General features: G+C 39.6%; 1 protein-coding gene across 1 annotated transcript in view; it reads left to right on the top strand.

The window, feature by feature from the left end:
* ADCY3 (adenylate cyclase 3) overlaps positions 1-19,976 on the top strand; it is a 2,166,879-nt gene that overhangs the window by 1,635,877 nt on the left and 511,026 nt on the right. Inside the window, exon 12 of the mRNA XM_044062394.1 lies at positions 19,338-19,454. Coding sequence (XP_043918329.1) covers positions 19,338-19,454 — 117 coding nt within the window. The remainder of the gene's footprint in view (positions 1-19,337; positions 19,455-19,976) is intronic.

The following is a 19,976-nucleotide window of genomic DNA, read 5'->3' as shown; positions in this document are numbered from 1 at the left end:
TAGGATGCAGCCTAGCATGTTATCAGGTCCCATAGATGCTGTATTTTTGGCCCTAGAAAGTACATTTATGACCTGCTGTTTAGAGATATAAGGTGGGGGACAGATGGTAGGGATGTTATGGAGTATATGTGGCGGAGACAAGGGAGTGAAGTTTTCACAGAAGCAGTCGGTCAACAGGTTAGCTATGCCCGCATATGTGGTATCATTAACTACCAGTTCAGCACAAATCTGGGCCTTTAATTTTAGGTTATGGATGTAAATGTAGAATGCCTTGTGGTTGTCCTTTGTTGAGGAGACTAATTTGGACTCATAGTTTGCTTTGGATGACTTCACAAGAAATTGTTTAAGCTGAGGAGGGAGTGTTTCCAGTTTAGGAGGGTTTGCTGCCTCTTACTGTTAGACAGCAAATTCTTCTTATTATTGTAAAGCCTGTTGATGTCAGTTATCCATCAGACAGGTTTGCTCTTCCGTGAGGAGCTTGTTTTGGTCCTATCAGGTACGGCCGAGTCAGTGCAGGTATACAGGTGTTTGTATAAAGCATTGGTATAGAGCTTGGCATAATTGCCAGTTATATCTGAGGGAGGTGAAGAGAAGCTGTTTATACCATCCTGTAAGAGGTTATAATCTACTTTGGAGAAGTTTTTAGTTTAATTGCTGCTAGGGGGGGGGGGGTCATGTGGGATAGTTACATCGAGTATGACCAGTTTGTGGTCAGATCTCATCAGGGAAGACCTCACAGTGGGGATGCTACAGTGGTCCGCCATATTGATAATCAGCAAATCCAGGATGTTGGCACCCCTTGTGGGGGTGTCAACCAGCTGGTCCAGGGGACTGGAGTTAAAGAAGTCAAGGAACCTTTATGCAGGTGAGTTTGAGCACGAGTAATTTGCCCAGTCACTGGATGGGTAGTTAAAGTCACCCAAATCCATGGTGTTCAGATGTATCTTGATAGACTCAGGTAGATACAAATAGGCAGAGTGGGTGTACTGTTTCATGTAGGGGGCCCTGTAGCTGGCAATGACTTGCATAGGTGTCCTACCAACAGTTAATTGCAGCTGAAGTGCCTCCAGGGAATCTTACTGTTCAATCAATCTTGAGATGTATTTATCTTTAATGGATATTGATACACCGCCCCCTTGAGTTTTCACACCTTCAGTTTGAGGTCTGAATGTGTGGAAGGAGGTGTAGCCCAGTATGGTTGGGGTGCTGTCCACAGCCTTGAACCAGGTCTCCGTGACTGCACAAATGTCTGTGTCTTCCAAGGTGAGGACAGCTTCCAGTGAGTGCAGTTTTGTGTTGAGACTCCTAGCATTTAGCAGCATAACCTTGAGGTTGTTTTTAGATGGAGTTTTCACATTGGAAATTTTGTCCTTGAGACACTGCCTAAAAAGGCACTATGGAGTTGGCAAGAGCCTTAGCCAGTAGCTGAAAACCCAGGGGTGACAGATGAAGACCATCTCTGGCAAAGCATTAACGTCTGTCGATCATGTCATCCCAGGCTGACAGATAGTGGATCCCCTTAGAATGATACCAGAAGCTAAGCCAATTATTGAAGTCAGTCAATTTCTGTTTGTATTGAGGCATCAACCTAGGTGAAGGTGAAATGCTTCTTAAGGCTAGGAACATACCTGCCTGAGACACGTAGTCTGAGAACTCAGTCTGTCTCTCTTCATATAGTTCAGAGGTACGTCTCAAATTGTTCACACCAACATGGACTATAATGGAGTCATAACAGTACGTGTTGTTGAGAGGCTTGAGTACATGTGATATGGCATATCCTGATACCTGACAAACAGCTGTGTGTGACCATTTCCTTGTCCAGCTTGGTGAGAGGGACAGTATGTTTGATTTTGTGTTTTGCCATAAGGGTTTGACTGGTGAGACACTGGTGCATGAGTTATCATGTGTAATGAGTTCTGCAGAGGAAGTATTATGTGTAGTGTGCTTGTGTTTGTGTTTGGGAGGTCTCTGATGTTTAGGTATGTTTCTGGTGAGGACCTCCGCATATGTAGGTATGTGTGATGTGGGTTTGAGTGGAGTTGGAGGTGAGGTGTGCATGCTGGTAACCTGCTCATTGTCATGTGTGTTGACTGGTGTGTGAGAGAGCTTGGATTCAAAGTTCTTAATATAGTTGCATCTTTCTCCCCTTTAATCCTCACTGAAAGACATTTTTGTACTGTGCTGTATTCTTTAAAGTTTAACTAGTCTGAATGATTTTAAAGCAATTTGTCTATATTCTCCATAATATTCCAGTTTACTGTGTGTGTAGCTTTGTTGTTTTCTAGACTTTACTATTATAGCAAATGTCATTTCAAGTAATCTTCATTTCCCTCAAAATAATTACCTCATGGTTTCTTTTTTATTTTATTAATCTCACAGTAGGTCAAATACACAAGTAGAATATTAGGATTACACAACCCAGTTTTTGATTTGCCCTGTTATTTGTGCCTTGCAGTCTTACTGGTTATCAGTTTAGGAAATAACTGAGCATTCTGGTGTAGCTTGCATTTGCAGCTGTTGTAGGAAAGTTTCATTAATTGTTAAGGACTCATTCTGGTTTACTGATTGGTTGTGCAGAGTTTCCATTGCAGTAGATCTGCAGAACTGCTACTTGTAGGTCTGTGTACACCTTTTCTACCATAACATTTAACAAGCCCTGACTTTGATTGTGCCCACACATTCTTTTTTCACACACACAGTGCATGCCTGCAGTCTGACTTGTAGGAGTCACAATTGCGGGGAGATTGTTTGAAATGTCTGAAAATTGCTTATAATTTTCTAAATATCTTTAATATGTCTAACTTTGTTACTCCTGATTATAACACTACAGTAAGAACTTGTTTTTTTGTATTCCTTTTGTTTGTGTCTTTCGGCTTTTCCCGGTTAGGGCTCGCCACAGCGGCACTCCTGTCCGCTAATGATTGGCAGTAGTTTTTTTTTTTTATGTGCTGGCTTGCCAGGCCTAACGCACCATCTTCAACGAAGGAACGCCTATTCACGCATGTCGCCACACAGAAGACGCTCTAACTGAGAATCGAATGGGCAATGTCTAACTGTGAGGCGACAACGCTACAATGTCTAACTGTGAGGCGACAACGCTACCGCAGCACCACCGCCGCAGTATATGTTTTTTTGTATTCCTTTATGTCCTATAATTATTGTAACTTGTCTATGTAATTTGTAAATGATATTTGTAAACTACCTTGGAGCTTTTCTCCCCAGGTCTCTGCTGAAAACGGGCTTCTTAACCAGCAGGACAATACCCGGTTAACAAACAAAATAAATAAAAAATAAATAAATGAGTGCCATCCCTTGCCCCAGTATGAGTAAACCAGCATTGGCCTCTCACTTCTGTCCTCACCAGTTGGCTCTTCCAGCACCGTGGACGCTAACTAAACGTGGGACATATGCACATTAATGAGGGCTTTATCTCTCTACACCAGGGAGCTGGCCTTTATGAAATAATATTAATCAGACTGAAGTATATTTTTTGTCAGACTGGATACCTTGAAAGTGTACTCATATTTTCAGTTTTATATGGGTGTTCTTGCAGGAATAGGTTATATAGCAGATAATTAGCTAAACTGTTTAGAATATTATTTCAGAATAGTTATTCTAACTGTACTGAACAGTGGAAAAATTAGAATGAAAAAACAAGAAATCCTTTAATAAAGAACTAGACTTATTAAAATTGTTTATACACACACACACAAAGCAAATAGACTAAGAATCCCATTACAGTTAGGAAACTATAATGAGAGGATAACATGAGCCACTTAAGTATCTTATCTCATCATTAAGTACTGTAAGTAGGTATATCAATTCTCACACTGGGTAACAAGAGCATTTTGGATACATGGCCCAGTATTCATAGAGATTAAATGTTACTGCACCAATGAACTGATTTGTGGTGCAGTGCTATGTACCAATACATAGTCATTCAAATGCCCTGAAGGCAATATCACATTACACGGTAATTTGCAAGACTGTGAATTGCTTCACTATGTAGCTAGAACATTTTTGTTGATGAGGAGCTATGACTGTGCTGCAGATACCTAGATGAAGGCACACAACCACTGCCCTCAGTCTCAGGTGCACGAGTGAGTGCACAAGCACACACACAGACACATCATTCATGCACAGACATTTCCAGGCGTATTCCTTAATAATTCATAAGGCTTAATGCTTTAGTGTACACATATCGCATAGTGACACACCAACATGCACACATTAATTCTGTTATTCAGACACAGCACAACTTATCTCTCCTGGCTGTCTGTGCAAGGTGAAACAACTGCAAGCTACCTTCCAGAGATTCCCATCAGTAGATGGTGTACATGTGCACCACAACAGTATAGCTCATACTTAATGCCTTTGAACCCCTGCTGTGCCACACACTTGCATAATTTGAGTGACAACGAATCCTGAGTTACGCAAGTACTGTACCTGGAAGCATACCAGGAAGGCCATTTGCACAGAACCGTCCTATGAGGGTATACATTGGCATATGACACTCCAAACCTCACTGTCTAGAGCCCACAGTGATGATTCTAGGCAGCAAGGGGAATCTGTGAGTCAGAAGAGTCTTGAAAATTATGCAAGGCAGCTTACACTCATCTATCATACTGTACAAATGACTTTGGTAATGACTGAAATAGGCTCCTTTATCAACCTTCAGTTTTGGTTATTATTATTTCCAATGTTAATGGATCTGCATAATTTTATTGATTTTATTTTTTAATCTAATAAGCAACCAGACTGAATAGTCTTGTACGTGAGTTCTTTACTTTTACAAAAAAAGAAAGAAAGAAAAAAAGAATGATGCTAATTTTTGTTCAACATTTACTATTTATATACTATTCCTTCCTGGGGGATATTAATATCTATGGCAAAGGCCAAGATAGCTTCATTAAAATACAGAAGTGAATGGCCTTTGGCATGGAGATTATTTCCCAGTTACATTTGAATGCATATTATACAAAATTATAATTAAATAGTGTATGTGAATTGGCACTTATTCCCTGTTGTTCAGGCTGCTTTACCTCTATTCTTATAAATAGATCCATACAAGAATCATACGTCCCTTCTATCTGGTGCCATGCTTACATCATCCCCCTCCACAAAGGTGGCAAAAATACTGATACCTTGACTGAAACGCAACACTTCACCTCACTCGAACACCAATGCCAGGATAATCAGTATTAATACAGCTGTTCTTGTACTTGTACTTTAACGAATACTGGAAACTTTCCACAAAACAGTTTTTATTTCACTTTGAAGTGTGCAAGTATTCATACACTTTTCGTCAGGGCTCCTGCCCCAACTTCATCAGAAACAACAACCCTTTTAAAAAATATGTACCTTTATATAGTTCATCTGAACGTCATTAACCAGTATAATTGATTCATTGATGAATATAATTAATATAATTAACTTCAGCATAAATAACCTAGTTAGTAAAAGTCAATGTGTAAAAAGCATGACTACGACCAGCATTTTGAACCAGTATTGTAAACACTGCGTGAACCCTCCCTACCAATGTATTGTTCTTTAGTATTCCACTAACTAACAATAAAAAGTATATGCATACAAATTAAAAACATTCTAACATAATTCTAATATATTGCATAAACACTATAATAAATAACATTTACATACACAACATCTACTAAACAAATCATTTAAAAACTTACGTCAAAAACACTTTTAGTTAATTGATGTCAATATTGGTACCTTTAGATTGTCATACTGTACATCTATACTCATAACAACTTAAAATAAAAGATGTACTGAATGCCAATATTAACAATAGTATTATTACTAAATAAGTATCATTTAATATCTGTAAAGGTCAATAAATATTAATAAATATTACTACAAATCATCATTACTAAAAATTAATTAATTAGAATGGTTTGTATTATGAAATTACCTGTGAAAGTACTTCACCTCTCTAAGTTCTTTAATCTCAGAATACATTTAATGGAACACATCTCATTTAAACCTGGAAATCTAACAGCATTAGTTCTAAGTTGCCAAAGCAATTCTATTTTTTCTAAAAGTAAACTTTCATTTCCTCCTCTACCATCTGAGTTAACTTGATCTATGACTCTGAATTTAAAACTATGAGTCGGAAACGTATCAATATGTCTAGCCAAGGCGTTCTCCATTTTCTTAACATTGATATTATAAATATGTTCTTTAATTCTGTCAACCAACTTCCTGTCCGTCTTTCCTATGTAGAACGCCTGGCATAACTGGCATTTCGCTAGATAAACAACTTGTTTACTGTTGCAACTATACTTTGATATTGATCTATACTCTCTTTTGTTTATTACAAATTTACTTCCCTCTTCTATGTACTTGCAACAATTACACATAGAGCATTTCGACATGCCTCTTTTAGTTGTTGGAATCCCACTTTTCTTTTGTAGGATTTCTTTTAAATTCATCCCACGTTTAAAAACCATCTTGGGTTTACTAGGCAATAGTTCACTGAAAAATTTATCATTCATCAAGTATTCCCAGTTCTTTGTTACTATATTCAATATTAATTTTGAATCCAAATTATATGTACAAATAAAGTTACAACCAAATGGATCATCCAATTTTACACTTCTGGTAGTATTAAATTCTACCATCATCACCTCACTTTCTTGCCTCATTACTACTCCTGACTTCAAAATGGGGACATATAAACCCTCCATTCTTTTGAATTTCACTTCTGTGAGTATCTCCTTTAAAAAGTCAAGAGGATAGCCCCTTAGTGTGAAGAAATTAAGTATCAATTCACACTCATCATTAAATTCTTCTTCCAATGATGTCATACGGGCTGCTCTTACTAGATGTCCTTCAAGAATGCAACTGCAGTCATAACATGTGGGTTGTCCTGCCTCAGGCAGCCCTCGGTCGGCCGGATTCCAAAGTCTGGGTCCGACGTCGGCTGATGTTGCATTTCTCTCCGACGTCAGAGCGGCTGGAGTACATAAGCATCAGGCAACGCCATTTTCTTCAGTCTTTCTTGCCGCGTGGTGCCCGAAGCAGAAGCAGTTCGCAAGTGCCGGTCGGTCAGCTCCTGTATTCTACGATACCAAAGTCATCAAAAAAGCTAAGTACCCCATTGGGGACCTTTTCTTGCCTCAGCCGATGTCAGAAATTACTGAAAAAGTTAACAATTGTCTTTTTTGTGGTAAACAAATACCTCATAAGGATTTCCACTCTTACTGCCTCCCTTGCCTGGGCCCAGACCACGACGTCTCGGCCTGTGTAGCCTGTGCTCGCTTCAACAAGCGCACTCTCAGGCGCCGGGCGGAGTTCGCTGAAGATTTTTTCGGCGATAAATTTGCTTACACCATGCCGTCGGATCTTCCGACATCGCAAACTCCCAAAAAGCGAAAAGACCGGGACCGACATCCTCGGCCCGTGTCTACCACCGACTCCACTCCAAAACCTAGTGCGAGTGCTCCAGTTCCCTCTGAGACGGTCTCTCCACCGCTCCGAACCGAAGACACCGCATTACCGACGACTCCGATTACAGACATTACTCCGACGCCAGTTATAGACTTTCCTCCGGATACCGAAACCGAGGAAATGCCCGAGACCATTGCTGTAGACAAGGTCACTCCTGCACGTGGAGCTGCCAGGCCTCCTATGGCCATGTCTATTAAGGCCTACACTAGGGCTAAGGCAGCCAGCAAAACAAAGCATATTACTTCCAAATCCTTACCTCAGCCGACTCCGGAGACACAAATTATGTCCATGGCTGCTGATTTCATTTCCATTATTAGAGGTTCACAGGCCCATCCTGAGAGAGCATCCCAGCCTCCTCCTGATAAAAGGCCCCGGGTTGAACCCTCTGACCCGTCTCCTTCAGATGAAGACTCTGAGGGCTCTGTCCACTCTGATAGCTTTCCTTAAGAAGCCTCAGCACAGGCCCTTAGCTATTCATCCTGTACTTGATGTTCTGGATGATTTGTATTCTGATTCTAGTGCTACCCCTGATTCTCTTCCTCCTGCTCCAGCCAAGCCAGACAGGTATTACAGGGTCCCAGAAACTCATTCCCATTTATTCAGGGCCCATACTGCTGATTTGGAAACTATTTCACAGGGCCCTAAAGGAGTTTCAGCCTCCACCTCAAAAAAAATCCTTTGCCCTCCAACAGGGAAGCAAGGTCATTAGAGAGATGGGGTAAAAAAAGGTTTACACTTCCACCACCTTATCTATGAGAGCTTTAAATTGCCTTTTTCATATGTTCCAATATCAGGATTATCTCTTAGAAGATTTACAAAAAACGTTAGCTTCTCCTGATCCTTTAGACATGAAGACTTTGCAGGAAGCTGTACATAACACTCAGCAAGTAAGCAATCACTTCCTGCAGTGTGGATATGATGCACTGGAAGCTTCATGTAGGGCAGCTATGACAGGGGCAGTGATGTGTAGACATGCTTGGTTACAAGATCAACCTCTACCAGATCATGTAAAAGCAAAACTTCTGGATGCACCTTTGGAAAAGAACAAGCTTTTTGGTGCAAATGCTAAGGATGTGTTAAAGACCATCGAAGAAAAAGCAAAATCAGTTCAGACTGTGAAAGATTTCCTCCAGGTTCAACCCCCCCAGATTCAGTAGGAATTGGCCTTCAAAAAACTGGTCCTTTCCTAATCCAGAAAAGTTTCAAAGGGGTAAGAACAGGCGTGGCGAGGAAGAGGCCAATACAGAGGCCCTTACAGGGGTCGACAATGGCAGCCAGGAAACCAAAGAAGTGACGCAGGGGTTTCACCTGCCCAACAACCACAAACTCAATGACTTTCCTCTACTACCGCCTACCAGGGAACAACTAGAAGTTCCCTTGGGCGGGAAATTATCTCTGTTTGCAGAAAACTGGCACAGACTGACAAAGGACAAATGGATTTTGGACATTATAGACCGAGGGTACAGGTTTCATTTTCATACCTTACCAAGAAAAACAAGGCATGCCAAATCTACCACAACATCAAAGGGCAGAGGCTATCAAGCAAATCACACTGCTGACTCGAATGAAAGCAATAGAAAGAGTTCCACAACAAGAACAAGAACAGGGGTTTTTACTCAAGACTGTTCCTTGTTCCAAGAAAAGAATCTCAATGGAGACCAATACTGGACTTGTCCGCATTAAACACCTTTCACATAGTACCAAAGTTCAAAATGCTGACTCTACAGCAACTCCTTCCCATGCTGGGCAAGGAGTCGTGGCTGATTACTCTGGACCTCAAGGAGGCATACCTGCATGTCCCTATCAGACACAGCTGCAGAAGATACCTCAGATTTCTTGCAGGGCCAGAGCATTATCAATTCTCAGCATTGCCATTTGGCTTATCTACTGCGCCCAGAGTATTTACAAAATGCCTGGCTTCAGTAATTGCTCATTGCAGGCTCCAGGGTATACAAATTTACCCATACCTGGACGACTGCCTCATACAAGCAGACGACAAATTGATGTTGACAAAAAACCTGGATTATGTCATAACGATTACTTCAAGCTCTGGGATACACAGTCAACTTCCAAAAGTCAAGACTGCAGCCATCCCAGCAAATAATCTTCTTAGGAGCCAAACTAGACACAGCCTCTCAGATGGCTTACCTGACAGAAGACAAGCAAGAGAAGTTAACTCAGTACTTCAAAGGTTTAGCGAAACTCACCCAGATGACTGCAAGGAGATTCCTACAGGCCCTGGGTTACATGGCATCCTGCATTCTACTGGTTCCATTAGCAAAACTACACAGGAGAAAGCTTCAATGGTACCTAAAAAGCATTTGGTCTCAACACAGCAACAACTTGGAGACAATCATACCATTCATTCCATGCCTACAAAAGGAATTCCTATGGTGGGCCTCGGTGAGCCAGGAAAACACAGGTATGTCATTCAAAAAACCACAGATAACACAGACCATGACTACAGACGCCTCAGACCTTGGATGGGGGGCGCACATGGAAGGCAGGTGTATACAAGGACAATGGTCTCCAAAGGAAACACATCTGCATATAAACCAAAAGGAAATGCTGGCAGTAATGCATGCTATCGAGGCTTTTCAACACCAACTACAGCAAGGCCATTTAATGATACGGACAGACAACACCACTGTGATGTGGTACATAAACAAGCAGGGGGGCACCCACTCTTACCCCCTTTGCAGACTGACAATGCAGCTTTGGGAGAAATCACTGAGTCTAAACATCCTGTTACAATCACAGTTTGTTCCAGGGAAAGACAATGTGTTGGCGGACAGCCTAAGCAGGAATTTCACAGATCCACATGAGTGGAGGTTACATCCGAAGGCTTTCAGACAACTCACTTCGACATGGGGCAAGCCAGAAGTGGACCTATTTGCCTCTCACCTCAATCATCTTCTACCAAAATTTTGCACAAGGACATACCATCCAAAGGCTTGGAAAATAGATGCCCTTTCATTCAACTGGAACTCCCTAGCAATCTATGCATTCCCACCTCTGCCACTGATGACCTCAGTATTACTAAAGATCAAAGCAGAGAAGCCCAAGGGAATCATAATAGCTCCGGATTGGCCAAGACAACACTGGTACCCACTACTACGGAGCATATGTCACACCAGGAGGTGGGCCCTCCCTCAGTGGCCTCTACTTTTGACTCAACACAATTTCGAAACACTGCATCCAAACCTTCAGACACTGCAGCTAACAGCCTGGGAGATCCCATAAATAACTTCAGCTTATCTCTCTCAAAGGAAGTTCAGCGGATACTAACAGAGGCTCGAAGACCATCCACCAGAAAGGTTTACTTAGCAAAGTGGAAAAGATTCAGCAATTGGAATGCCAGCAAGGGACATGATGCATCATTACTGAACATCCCACTTATCTTGGAATATTTGGCAGATATGTTACAGAGTGGCCTCTCATATTCTTCAATAAAGATACATGCATCTGCTATTTCAGCTAGATACAACACTGATCCTCCTGTTTTCTCTCACCCCTTACTAAGACAATTCCTCAGGGGAATCAAGAACATTAAGCCACCAAGAAAGGCCCCAGTGCCAGCCTGGGACCTCAATTTTGTCCTAGAAAAACTGACTCTACCTCCTTTTGAGCCAGCAGCTTCAGTTGACTTGCAATTTCTCTCATGGAAAACAGCCTTTCTGTTGGCAATTACCTCAGCAAGAAGGGTTTCGGAGCTACAGGCCCTAATGGCAATACCACCCTTTATTATTTTCCACAGAGACAGGGTTTCATTAAGGACCAACCCTACTTTTATGCCAAAGGTGGTATCTAGGGTTTCTCTAAATCAAGCCATTCATCTGCCTGCTTTCTTCCCCAATCCTGAGAATAAGGGGAAAGACTTTTGCATACCTTGGACATTCATAGACAACTTCGATACTACCTGGACAGAACCAAGGCCAGTAGGAAGTCTGAACAGCTTTTTGTAGCTTACGCCCCTGCAGTCCAAGGAAAAGCAATTTCAAAACAGACTATTTCTAAATGGATTGGACATTGCATCAGATTCTGTTATTCCTTTCATGGAAAGACTGTTCCAGCCTATGTCAGACCACATTCCACCAGAGCTACAGCCACCTCTACAGCATTTTTAATAGGGGTGCCTACAAAGGACATTCTAGAAGCTGCTACATGGAGCTCCATGCATACATTCTCCAAACACTGCAATCTCCCTCTATATTCCAGATCCAGAGCAGGCTTTGCTTCGGCAGTCCTGCAGGGTTTGATTGCCACACCATCTCTTTCCTAGAGCATACCTCCTCCCCCAGCTAAGCTATGGTATTCTACCCACGTTATGACTGCAGTTGCATTCTTGAAGGACATAGTACAGTTTTGTACCTACCATAAATGTAGATGTCCGATAGACATGCAACTGCAGTCGGGTTTTCCCTCCCTCCATACCCCTCTATGCCTAGGGTCCACTCCTATCCCCCTTACTCTTAGCTGGGGATATCTGTTATGGTGTATTTGTTTTATTGCTCATGTATTTGTTTGGAATCCTGTTTTTGTCTTCCAATTTGATTACAGCCTTCCTAGGAGGGCACCTGGCATCTGGGGCAAGAAACACTGAAGAAAATGGCGTCACCTGATGCTTATGTACTCCAGCCGCTCTGACGTCAGAGAGAAATGCGACATCAGCTGACGTCGGACCCAGACTTTGGAATCCGGCCGACCGAGGGCTGCCTGAGGCAAGACAACCCACATGTTATGACTGCAGTTGCATGTCTATCGGACATCTACATTTATGGTAAGTACAAAACTGTACTTTGTCCTTTGACTACTGATTTCTTCTGATGTTTCGGGTGGCAACTAGTGAAGTGGAGGTACATGTTTGAATGTGTTTCTTTCCTATGGATTTTAGACAAGTAAGTTCTCCTTTCATAATCTTTCCTCAATGAAACATCCAAGTACTCTATCTTGTTGACATCATACTTAAACGTGAAACTCAAAAAACTTGTGGTGTTATTAAACCCTGTTAAACAATCCTCCATTTGCTGTTCAGTTCCTTGGAATAATATAAAAATGTCATCCAAGAAACGCGTGTAATATATAATGTTGTCCTTAATTTCATTGTTATTTAAGACATAAGTCCTCTCCCAATAAGCAATAACTAAATTAGCTATGGCCCCACCACATGGTGAGCCCATCGCCACACCAATTTTTTGATGATAGATGTCATTATTAAACATCACATAGTTGTAAGACAACACAGTGTCTATTAATTCCTTCACTAAGCTAATCTCATCCACTGGTGCTCCTAGCAAACGTAACATTTCAGCTACCCATTCAATTCCTATTTGATGTGGGATACTTGAGTATAAATCTTTCACATCTACTGTTAAGAAAAATGATTGGGGAAAAAATTCCAATTCACTAATGGATTTCAAAAAAGACCACGAGTCTTTTGAAATTTGCTTTTCATTTATTATATGTTTTTTTCAAAATATTATCCAATAGTTTTGCACAAGTATATGTGGAACTTTTTCTCCCATCAACTAAGGGTCTCATTGGTGGATTCTTGAGCCCTTTATGAATCTTTGGTATCCTAAATAAATAGGGTGTCCTTGGGAAAGACTGCTGCAAGTATAAGTAAATGTCCCTATCTATTCTTGCTTCGATGTATAATTCCTCTATAAAAGCTGTAATTCTCCTATAAGCCCCATTCATTTCATTAATTGAGGCCTTACTGTAGGTTTCATTCTCAAGAATGGCACGCATTCTAGTATTATAATCTTCAATGGACATGATCACCAAGCCACCTCCCTTGTTGGGTTTCATAATACGAATGGGTGCTTGTTTTAAATAATCTAGGAGCTCTTTTTCTTCCTTACTAATATTGAATTTAGAATTTTTTTTATAAATGTTAGATTTTTCTAAATTCCTTAAATCTAGTTCTGTAGCATTTTCAAATAGGGCTACTAGAGGGTGTAATGGAGGATTGTACACACTGCATACATATAAATCAGATTTCTCATTAGTATTGTTACCCATAAGTGTTGTAAGATTGATTTTCCTACAAAATAGTTTCAAATCTAGTAGTGTTCCAGCTAAATCAATGGAACGTGAAGGGACAAAAGTATATCGTCTGGATAATAAATCAACAATTTCAGGACAAATGGAAATATTAGAGTAGTTATATATTTTAAAGTCACCACTAGAATTAGTCAAAATTTCGTAACAATTTGATTCGTTGGATAGTAAATCCAACGCGGTTACCATTTCTTCCTTTTGTTCCTCACCACTCTGTTCCGTTTCGACTGTTGAAAGTTCCCATTCTGAAAATTTTGTTGTTGGTGACTTTGCATGTTACTTTCAACATTGTCCTGATTTCTCATAGTGTTAGAGTTATTACATGTATTATTTATTTGGTTAAGTCTTTCACTTCTTCTTAACCCATTGGTAATACTTGATTCCCCTTCATTTGGTGACGTAGTATCATCAGGTAAATTTTGATAATTACTTTCCACGCTGTCTCCCAGTCTCTCACCTGCGTCTCTTGATGCAACTGTTAAAATACCTTGGTTGGTAGGGGGTTTGGGGTAGGCCTTCCCTTCCCTATAGTCTCTAATATCTCGTGCTATTTTCTTAGCCTTAGTATTTTTAATTTTAGACATATGCTCATCTATACTTGTAAAACACCGTTCATATTCAAAACGGTATCTTAAAAAATTGACATCTTTTATATTTTTGTCAAGTTCTTCGAGTTCCAGTAATAAAGTGTCTATTAATAGATTATAGTGAGTACTCATCAGCTGCAATAGTTCAAAACCATGCCTATCAAAAAAGCTTAACAAAGCTTCATAAAAAGGTGTCCCCTCCCTCAAACCTGAGGGAAATTGCCACTGTCTTAAGCCCTTTGGTACGATTTTTAAATTGATACATTCTTGAAAGTACGCTGACTCTAATTGCAGCTTGCGTACTTTAAAAAGTTTTTCATCAAGTGTATTTAATTTAACAGAAAGATCCACGCTTACCTCATTGGACGATGTACTGGTTTCATTTTGCAGACTGTTTTCGAATACGAACGGTCTGCTAATCCAAGAATTGAAGCTTGCTGTAGAAGCTGGTGTTCTAAGTGCTTCTGAGCGGTTCACGCCGTTGTTAGCATCTCCTGTCCTGTTTGAATTTGAGCTTCGACTATCGGAAGCCACTTGTAAACCCTCAGATAATACGCCTTCTACACTTTGTTGTCTTCTTGCTTCAGTTGAAGGAAATGATGCTTCCAAGTGTCCGCTCACTCCTGGGGTTGCTGCAATATTGGTGTTTACTCCGCTACCATGCTGAGAACACGCCTGAATGTTAGCTACTGCATCCACTTTTTCAGATAGCGCTTTCACCTTTTGAGTCAATAGGTTAATGAGTAAAGTTAAGTTCCCGTCCTCATTGGAACTCTCACGTGAAGGCACTGGACTGCTCGAAGGTGAAGGATCCATACTCACAGACCAACTTTGTAAAAATGAACGAAACCTTGACTGAAACGCAACACTTCACCTCACTCAAACACCAATGCCAGGATAATCACTATTAATACAGCTGTTCTTGTACTTGTACTTTAACGATTACTGGAAACTTTCCACAAAACAGTTTTTATTTCACTTTGAAGTGTGCAAGTATTCATACACTTTTCGTCAGGGCTCCTGCCCCAACTTCATCAGAAACAACAACCCTTTTAAAAAATATGTACCTTTATATAGTTCATCTGAACGTCATTAACCAGTATAATTGATTCATTGATGAATATAATTAATATAATTAACTTCAGCATAAATAACCTAGTTAGTAAAAGCCAATGTGTAAAAAGCATGACTACGACCAGCATTTTGAACCAGTATTGTAAACACTGCGTGAACCCTCCCTACCAATGTATTGTTCTTTAGTATTCCACTAACTAACAATAAAAAGTATATGCATACAAATTAAAAACATTCTAACATAATTCTAATATATTGCATAAACACTATAATAAATAACATTTACATACACAACATCTACTAAACAAATCATTTAAAAACTTACGTCAACAACACTTTTAGTTAGAAGAATATATATATATAGAGGCAAGCAATATAACCAGAGCCATAAAAGTGCATTTAAGAACAACAAGCAATATAACCAGGGCCATAAAAGTGCATTTAAGAACAACAAGCAATATAACCAGGGCCATAAAAGTGCATTTAAGAACAACAAGCAATATAACCAGGGCCATAAAAGTGCATTTAAGAACAGCAAGTACCCACCCCCACACACTACTACTGATTAGATCAAACTTTATATGTCATTCTTCTTATAAGTAAGCTGATTTTGGAATGTGTGTTGGAAATAGATTGGTAGTATTTTCCTTAACTAGGATTTAGTTTGATCTAGTCAGTAGTAGTGTGTGGGGATGGGTACTTACGGTTCTTAAATGCACTTTTTCAGCCCTTTTTATATTGTTTGCCTGGAATAGGCTGGTTTAAAATTAAACAATGCATATATTTTCCATACCTACTTCTAGGTGTATAAAAGCTGATATGTTTAATGTATTTCTGATTTTTTCTTACTGAGGATCGCTTGTCTGTGATGAATAAAGGCTTTTTGCTTTGGAACTCTACCTGGGTTTGATTTTGTAAGTTATTGTGACTGAGCTTATCAATGAAGTTTTAAGACTACTAGTTTTTCTGTTTTTTTATTTTTTCTTCAACACTCATGTTGGTGAGGTTGGAACTAGACAGATTACTGTACTTGTTCATTTTTTTTTCTGTGTGTTTTAACTGTAACTGGTCAAACATTGCAATTCATCAGTGTTTTTTTTTTTTGCAGAAAGGGCTTCCTCCCCCAACACCCCCTATGCAGGGATTTCACCTTTCACAACTCCCGCTTACTATAACAAACTCCACAGTTGTGGCATCATAAGGAAAGGGGTTAAGTTATGACTAACTGCAATTTTTTACCATCACTGGGGCTTCTGTACCAGTGTGTGTGTGTGCGTGTGTGTGTGTGTGTGTGTGTGTGTGTGTGTGTGTGTGTGTGTGTGTGTGTGTGTGTGTGTGTGTGTGTTTGTCCAGAAAAGTTTTTTTTTTCTCAGGTTTATTTATTTATTTACATTTGTTGACCGGGAGTGTCCGACTGGACATAGGTCCTTTTCGGCAGAGGCCCGGAGAGAAAAGCTCCACAGTTAAAATATACAGACAGTAGTTACATTGGATTTACATAGCGATTAACAATTTAACATAGCAATTAACAATTACAAACATAGTTACAGATAAAGAACATAGTACATCAGTAGACAACTAGAATCTTTATCTGCAAAGTACATAACAGACATTAACAATTGTTACAAGGTTTCTCAGAAAATGACTTAGAAATTAACATACAAAAATCTAATGTGCTGTTTGGGAGAAAAAAAACTACATAAATCCTCACAACTTGTTATTATCAACTCTAATGTCCCTCTCCTCCACATTGTGTCTAATAGATATTTATATGCTGTTATAAGATAACCACTCTTTCAAAGCACAAGAACAATCATGTAAAGTATCAAATCACAAAACTTGTATATAAAATATTCAGCCTTTTTAGCTAAGAATCCATCAGAGCTATTGTTCTTAACATTTTTGTCTGAAGATTAGAGGATGGTGCCCCCATTTTTTGCCCTCTGCTCCACACTTTTCACCTCTGTTTTGCAGAGGACCAAAAACAAAATACTTAGGCTCAGTTATCTGGCACATCATAAGCACCACTGCATTTCTCTTCAAAACGTAACTAGCTAACCATTGCTTGGAGGGCCTCCTTTCTTGTAGACTTGCTGATCTTTAAGCTCACAAACCCTACAGTGAAATACTTGCTTATTATTCTGATCTCCTTCTTAGAAATTATGATGTCGTACAAGTTATCAGGAAGGCCACCCTCTTTCATTTGGCATCTAGGGGAAGTATTTAATAAAGAAACCCCTTCTTCCTGGAACTCTCTCTCAACCAACTCTGCCAGCCTTCCTTTATTTCCGGAAGAAACTTAAAATCTACCTTTGTAAAAAATCCAGATGTTCTTGTTTTACTGATAAAGGTTAGCTTCCATCATAATCTAGGACTTTGGTACAACAATTGTACATGGCTCCTTAATATGTCTACTCAAATATTAGACTATAGTTAAATACATTTGTATATTACAATGTTATAAATACTATCTTCCACTGTATTCCCACTCAGTTGTGTTATTAATATTAGACTTTGTACAGTTTAAGTCAAGTACTAACTTTCATTTGTTGCAGGTCTTGCAGATTTTGTATAAATACCTGGTATAATTTATTGTAATGTAATAACTTTGTTTGATTTTACAGTTCATGCACATTTTTCTCTTTGCTTTTTGGTCTGGAAAGTGAATGAAAAGAATGTCTTGCCCATCTCACATACATGGTCAACAAGCTGTAAATAAGTAAAAATGACAAGTAGAGCAGAAACTGCTACGACAGGAAGATAATTTACGTAGAAAGATGAAAGGAATTACTTTTTTCACATAGTGGGTAATTGATGCATAGAAGAGCTGAGGTGGCTGAGAAGATCAAAAAGGTAAAGTAATTTCAGATTGCTTGAGGTGGATGTTAGACAGTTCTTATCAGAGATGGGAAGAGTAATCTCCCAGTTAAGTAGGCGCTGATGTTCTTCCATCACGTAGGGAAAATGCAGACCAGGTGGCCAAGCATTCTTTATCTGCCACTAAAGTCTGTGTCTATATGCTGTGCCATTTTTTGACATTCTTAGATCATGTGCACACTATGAAGTCATGCAACTTTCTGTTTTTCTTTGGAGGTTTTAACATGTGCTACATACCTGCCAACCTCTTTGTGTAAGAAATGTGGACCAAACCTAAAATAATGGGGGTGGGGGGGACAATGGCCCAAAATCAGGGACTAATTTTATTTACTGCTCTTATAAACGTAGAAGGTTGCTAGAATAACATGTTTTGCATTAGCATACTTTTTTCTGAGAGATGAAGTTTAAAACTCAAGTATATGTCATTATTTAGTGACTTCAGTCCTCGGTGACAACAGAAAACCACAAATCATGTGAGGAAAAAAACTGGATGGTTGAGAGGTATGATGTGCTTCCTCTTTCACCTCTGTCAGGTGTCAGACAGCAGAATGTGCAGGCCTTGTCCTTTGTAGAATAGATCAGTTTTTTGGGTGTTTAGTCCTTTCCACCTTATCCACCTCCAAGCAACTAAAGTTTAAGACTGAACAGTAGTCATTGACAAAAGAAGTGGTAAGAGAATGCTTTGCAGCTTATACGTTCAGATCAACCATCCTCTTTAAAGAAGGGCTGTGGAATATCACATGGTTATTGTTAAAAAGCAGACTCACTTTCAGGGATATTGATATTCGTAGTGAGGCTGGACGGTGGAGCTTTATAGCAAAACTTGCAAATTCTGCTTTTGATTCTGTATTTTCTTCCCACTCAGTTTTCTTTTTTCCTTCAAAAGCAATATTGCAAACAAGACAGTCCCAGTTGATGTGTACCCCACAGTAGTAACTATGGCATAAACACCTTTTCAAAGTATTTCAGAAGATCAGTTACAGAAGCAATTGACCTAAACAGAACTGAATCACTTACGGTCTTCCTTGGGTGTGCATGCAGTACGAAAAACTGTGACAGGGCTGTAATCTGATCTAACATCAAAACTGGTTTAACATGTGATACCAACATGTAAATGTCATATTGGATTTGAGTTATTGAAGTGAATCTAGATTAAAAAGGACAGCTTTATTTAGAAGTTAAGGCAGTTGATTTGACAGGTTACACTGAATGTGAATATAACCTTGTACTGATCTTTTTTTTTACTTTATTTTCCTCTCTCTGTAGGTGTTTCCTAAAAAGCTAGTGGCCTTTTCTACATGGATTGATCGTACAAGATGGGCACGTAATACTTGGGCAATGTCAGCTATCTTTATCTTAACTATGGCTGATATTGTAGATATGGTAAGCAGTATTCATCACAGTAAACATATAACAATAGATTGCATTTGCAGTACTAGAGAGGTAGCTTTATTTTTTCACTTTAGAATTCCTTTGTCATGTAACAATCCCATTCTAGAAACATATTGCAAATGGAGAAAATTATTTAGGCTTAGGTTTAAAGAAAGTGTTTGTATTATTTTTTTTCACTATATCAAATTAGCAGTGTCAGTGGTGCAACATGTAGTGCACATGCCTTTTGTACAGAAGTCTGTGAGTTCTATTCCCACACTAGGTAGCTTGATTACTGACACTGCAGTGCAGTATAAAGGGGGGTAGTGTGTCATCCTTTGGATGAGATGTTAAACCGGAGCCCCATCTGTTTGAGTTGGTTGTAGCTCGGGTGGATGTAAAAGATCCCATGGCACCTATCGAAAAGAGTAGGGGAATTTTCACAATGCCCTGTCTAAATTTTCCCTAATAGTATAAATACCACCTCAGTCTCCCCTGAAAAGAGGCTACTAGGCTAACCCAGTCAACAAAGGA

The sequence above is a fragment of the Protopterus annectens genome, chromosome 2.part1 (genome assembly GCF_019279795.1).
Source record: "Protopterus annectens isolate FY-2018-M chromosome 2.part1, PAN1.0, whole genome shotgun sequence".
NCBI classification, from domain to species: Eukaryota; Metazoa; Chordata; order Ceratodontiformes; family Protopteridae; genus Protopterus; species Protopterus annectens.
Note: the sequence above shows the minus strand (reverse complement) of the source record. Positions and strands in the feature narration are given on the sequence as shown.